The following is a 6,000-nucleotide window of genomic DNA, read 5'->3' as shown; positions in this document are numbered from 1 at the left end:
AAACGTCGTTAGTTATCGCTTCCAATCCTGAAAAAATGTTTTTTATATATATATATATATATAAAGAAAGAAAACCCAAAACAATATAAGGATTTTTGTGCTTATCGCCTTTGCAAGCAGACACCACTCGGATGTGTGCCGACAAAAACTAAAACGCACACAGTTGGCTGGCTTTCTCACTTTTTTTTTTTTTTTGTATGTGCAACCTCTACGGGTGGGGTGGAGGAGGCGGTGAGGGGGGGGTGATTGGAGCGGCTAGGCTTTATCACTTGTTTCTTAAGTCGATTAAAAATTCACTTTTGTATGACTCGATGGCCACTCCGCCGCTTCTTCCTTCAAACAAAGGAAAAAAGGATTCAGTTTCGCGACCGGTTTGTTAGTGTGCAGCTTGTGACCGAGTCAGTTTCTTGTTTTCAATGATGGCTCCCTCTTTGACGTCAAAATTGAAATCGTAGATAGCTATGAATGACGCTTATACCACAGATGGTAAAATTGTATTTTTTCAAGTGTTCGATAAGAAAGTGGGCTGGCTGTTCAATGAAGTCGCAATTGGATCAGAACATGAAAACAGCTATTCACATGAAAAACAAGGTGTTACAGCGTGCCACAAAGCAAAAACTTTTAACCCAAACAAAGCCAGCATCTGAAAACAGTAGTGAATTTTACAAAGACCTTGCCAATGCGTCTTCCAGCAGAAATACCGTGGTACAAATTGCAAGTCCCACAGTTCGCGTCCTTTGTGGAAAAATATTGGAAGAGGCACATTCCTGACGAATCTACTATCCGCAGGAATTATTTGGATGTGTGCTATGAAGATACTATCAAACACATTCGAGCTGAAATTGGTGCTTCGCATATATGATTTACGGTGAATGAAACTACAGACGTATTAGGATGTTTAGTTGCCAATCTGGTGGTAGGAAAGCTTGACCCTGATTCTCCATCACGACCATTTCTGATCTGTTCAAAAGTTTCGGACAAAACAAACCATTCCACAGTTGCACGTTTCGTAAATTATGGAGTGAAAGTGTTGTGGCCAGAAAGTGTTCCTGCAGGAAAAGTGCTTCTGATGTGTTCTGATGCTGCGGCGTACATGTTAAGAGCTGTGTTCTGTTAAAGTGTTCTACCCAAGCCTCATTCATATTTGCTGTTTGGTCCATAGATTACATTGTATAGCAGAGGAAGTGCGGATCAACTTCCCTGAATTCAATAAGCTTGTGTCTTCTACTGAAAAAGTTTTTTTGAAAACCCCTGGCCGTGTGCAGTGCTACAACAATATGCTACCAAATATGTCGCTAACACCGCAGCCTGAACTGACACGGTGGGGCACCTAGATACAGGCTGTTAACTTCTACAATGAAAATTTTGATGCTGTAGTCAGTTGTCACCACATTTTCTGCAGAATCCAGTGCAGCAGTGCGTGATTCTCAAAGTGCGTTCAAAAACCCTGTTGATCAATGTTCACTAGCGTACATTGCAAGTAATTTCGGGTGGATTGAAAACCTTAGCGAGAAGATAGAAAAAATTCAATATATTTTTTTATGTTCAATAATGTGATTTTTTTACTTTCTTGATACATATTTTCATTTGTTTCTCTTGAAAATTTGTAGGTATCTGTAGGAAGTTATTTACACTTGTTAAGCTTTTATTACATAAATATGTTACAGTATATTTATTAGCTAAGAAAATAACACAGACACAAAATAAACACGAAAAAATATTTTTACATATTTTCATATTTTTAACATATTTGTTACATATTTCATTGATTTTTGTTACATATTTATGTACATATTTCGGTACTTTGTACTACATAAAAATCCGGGCCTTACTGATCACTTATTTTTTTTTGAACTACAATTACGGAAATAGTGGGGAAGTAAAGCTTAAATCTATCATTTCATTTCATTTACAATTTCGGACGCTTTATTCGTATTTGCTCAAAGACGGGGTATTTAGAACTTAGATGTTCTATTTGAGATCCAGAAAAAAACAAAACGGAATAACAATTGAAAAAAACTGTCCCTGCTAAAACGGGACATGTGGTAATCTTATTCTAACCTCTAATATCTTATTTATGTAGGATATTGCACGGATATATAATGATGAATTTTGAATTGGACAACTCATATACATAAAATATCTTACCTTAAGACTTCACGTTTGTGTAACGCTTCTTCTTTCTCTCTCTCTGCACTGAAGTACCAGTTGTCGATTGCAGTTTTCGGATCAAAGTCCTTAAGTAAAGGACCATTGAAATTGTCATGAAATCATCAAATGTGTCAGCCTTCAGTGAATTCCTGTAGGCACTCTTAACTTTGTTGAGACTAGTGGCGGATCTAGCAAGTAAAAACTGGGGGCCGCGTACTATACTAATAAGTTTACTATAAAGTTTCAAAAATATAAAAATAATAGCTTAAATTATTTTCGTCACTCTGAAAACTGGGGAGGGGGCTAGGCATCCCCGGCCCCGAGGTAGATCCGCCACTGGTTGAGACTGCTGAAGCCTATCTCTCACGAGGCAGTACTTACAGGTAAAACTCCAGAAAATGTGACAATTTGAAGCAAATTTGGGAATGTCGTTATGAAGTTTTCAATTGAGGTTGGGAAAGGAGGGGCAAATTACAACGTTGTGAAGACATTCTGTGTTTTCTCTCATTCAGTGACAATTATTTTCGTGCGAGACAGAAACTACGCAACCCTGTGAGTTAAGGCAGAAACCATTAGTACTGAACACTGGTTGCCAGCTCTAAATTTCTCGGAAATTTTGTGCCCTGTTGCTCATCTTTCATATGCACTCACTTATTTTAATTGTTAAATATCCATTTTTAGACATGAGGTCCCTGGTTAGCTTGCAAGTCTTGTTAGTTTCTAGTGGACATCATTCTGTCTGTGGCAGTTTGTGGGTTCTTTCGTTTCCTACCATATTCTCATTCCACTTTTTTCTCTTTTTCATTCTTTTCTTTTATCTTTTTTTTTAAAGTGATAATTTACTTTTATTAAGGTAAACGCGCCTGAATTCGACAGGCACCCGAATTCGACATACCTGTGCTTAAATGTTGTGAAATAAGCGTAAGATGTCATCCCTGCGATCGTGAATAGAAGTGGCAACATTATAGGAGTGTCTTTTCTCGTGTCAAAAGTGCGGTTACAGTAGATGAGTCATACGCATGGAGAAAAGAAGGACATTGTTGTGTGTGTGATACACTCTTCGAGAAAAAACACATAATCTTAAGAAAATCATAAAACGGCTGGTTATTTTCGTAAGACTTTTATTAAAGTTAGGTTTGCTTCAAGCAAACAGTGGTACCTTAATGTTGTAAAGGAGTTTCAATCAGTGCGTTTTGTTTCCTTCTGTGAGGACAAAGGTTGTGATGTAACATGAACGGGGGGTTGTCGAAAACACGAGCCTTTATTTGTAACGTGAATCGGATTTCGACAAGGTTGTCGAATTCATACTCAGTACTGCAAATATAATCTTAACTGAATATCTAAACGTACAAGTATGTTCAAAGTCTTTCATAAAGCTATTTGTTGCATAATTCTCCGATAGTTGTAACCTCAGTTCGATATGGAATGTCGAAATCAGGTTCCTGCATGTCGAATCGAGGATCATCGAAGTAACTACTCAGTTCAGAAAATTTAAGTTGTGTTCTTTTGCCCATCTGATAATTTCTGCATAATAATAAAACAATATTTGAAGCTGAGAAGAGATTACCATTACTAATAATGCCGACTTAATGTTTTACATGGATATAATTGAAGGTGTCGAATTCAGATACCGCAACTGTCGAAACCAGGTGGTGTGTGTCGAATTCGGGTTCCATTGGCGAGATCCAGTTTCATAAAAAAAATTTAACATTAGCATTTGAGCCTTGAAGTGACTTTTAGTATTAGTAGAGACTGTACATTTCAAAGAAAAAAATGGGCCAACACCGACCAATATTATGACCACAATAGGCAATTGATTTTGAAAAAGGTCCTTAACCTGTCGAAATCCGGCGCGTTTACCTTAGTTATCATTTAACCAATTCACGATTTGATAAGATTTGAGAATAATTTTAAAGGTTAGTTGGCAACATTTACTTTCGGCAGCAAGAATGGCGACAAGTACGAAGTCAATATTTTTGTCTTGTGCTTTTGCGTGGTTTTATTGTTTTGGATCATGTTTAATATTATTGGACGTATTATTTTGTTCGTTTCCTTTGGCTCTAGTAGGCACTGTTCTGTTTTTCATATTTGTGCACATAATTAAGCTAAGTCCACCAAATCCCGCACAAGTGGAGGAAGTTTTAGGTCAAGATCCATGGATACAAGCCGAGAGCGAAAACAGTGAAGTTAGCGGTGACACAGAAGAGAAAAATAACACAAACGAACCATATTGTATGAGAATTGTCGCTCATAGGGGAGCAGGATTTGACGCACCAGAAAATACTCTGGCAGCTTTCAGAAGGGTAAAGTTTGTATTATGTATGTTATGCTTAATTTGCTGTGCTGTCAAAATATATTGTTTTCATGCCAAACGAATCACTTCCCAAAACACTATGCGTTCTATCCTATTTTGTGGGGCGGGCTTGTGTATAGCCCGCTCCCCCCAGTTCTTTGTCACCGGAACTGGAAGAGTCACTACTACTACCATTTATATCGAGAACAGAACCCAATCATCCCCTGCGGGGCTTCTAACCCGTTCCTACTACTACTAGTATTGCTACTAACTACTACTACTACTACTACTACTAAAACCTCCTTACCACAAGATTTACATCTTAAATCTTTATAACATGCAATTCCGATTCATTATGAACTAATATGAGTCTGTAGAATCACTATGATTAGTTAAAAATCACTGGGGGGAGCGGGCTATACTCAATCCGTGGGGCATACTTCTATTATTCAAAAGTGAACTTCTTAATAGGGAATGCACTCTTATTGCATTGGACAGTATTTCTTAAGGGAGGAGCTGCATTAATGGGTGGAGATTCACTTTAGGAAGGCTGAGAATAAAACGGACACAAAACACAAACCGACTGTGCTAGGTGGCCACTAGAAAGAGTCAATATAGAAGCGTAGAAAGGGGGCCCAAGCGGAGGTGAGTGGGAGCGACCTTAAGCAGGCGCGTCAGCGATTGTGAGTAAAGTACGTATGACAACTAACGTACCTTCCGCTGCAATTTTCAGCAGTATTCTTTTTTCTTTTCTTTGCATTTTTTCACATCTTTAACGCGTACCATGTTAAGCTATCAACTGATTAATTTTATTTGTTAATCTCATATGTTTCTGACACGTTAAATCACACTTCAGTGACTTATACTCTTGCAAATATTTAATTACATTCTTTTCCTATTTGGAATTTTCCCAAGTCTAAAATTCCCCGGTTTTTTTTTTTTTTTTTTTAATAATAGTAATAATAATAAACCCTCCAAAATAAGCTTCAAAACTTGAATTAAAGTTATGGGATTTATTCCGAAATTGTTCGTCCGCTTGGTTTTCGACAAAAAGCGTAATAATAGCTACGAAAATTTAAAAATCAACAATTTTTAGGACCGCTTTAAATGAGTATAATAGAGTAGAGAAAGGTAGGGAGGGATAAGTAGGGTAGATTAATTTTGGGGAATGTTTGAACCGGCATTAGTCAAGCAGACGATTCCACCAAATTTTGACACATTTCTTACATTTTCAGGTTAGGTTAAAGCTTTGTATTTATTTTAGAGCATGCACTGAATGAGGAGCTCCATTACTAGGCTACTTGGAGATTGACTTTAGAAGGACTCAGTATAAATAGTGTGGACGTATTAAATAAAAACTACAGCATATAAAACACGAACCAACTTTTGGTAGGTGGCTACTTAAAAAAAAAAGAACGAACGCTATCTAACAGAGTCAGGGCAGGAGCGCAGCATGGGGGCCTACTGCTAATGAGGAGATGTGCCCGTAGGGATCAGGCGCGTCAGCAACGGGGGTGTACGAATAAACGAGGATAGTAGAAGAGCATATTTGCACA

At 37.7% G+C, this 6,000-nt stretch overlaps 1 protein-coding gene across 1 annotated transcript in view; it reads left to right on the top strand.

Moving 5' to 3' along the window:
* The first annotated feature begins 4,053 nt into the window (after positions 1–4,053).
* Positions 4,054–6,000, top strand: part of LOC145680411 (glycerophosphodiester phosphodiesterase 1) — a 64,277-nt gene continuing 62,330 nt past the window's right edge. The window contains exon 1 of the mRNA XM_081750921.1: positions 4,054–4,454. Coding sequence (XP_081607047.1) covers positions 4,101–4,454 — 354 coding nt within the window. The 5' untranslated portion in view covers positions 4,054–4,100. The remainder of the gene's footprint in view (positions 4,455–6,000) is intronic.

Source organism: Thermobia domestica, chromosome 3 (genome assembly GCF_964235325.1).
Source record: "Thermobia domestica chromosome 3, izTheDome1.hap1.1, whole genome shotgun sequence".
Classification (NCBI taxonomy): domain Eukaryota; kingdom Metazoa; phylum Arthropoda; class Insecta; order Zygentoma; family Lepismatidae; genus Thermobia; species Thermobia domestica.
Note: the sequence above shows the minus strand (reverse complement) of the source record. Positions and strands in the feature narration are given on the sequence as shown.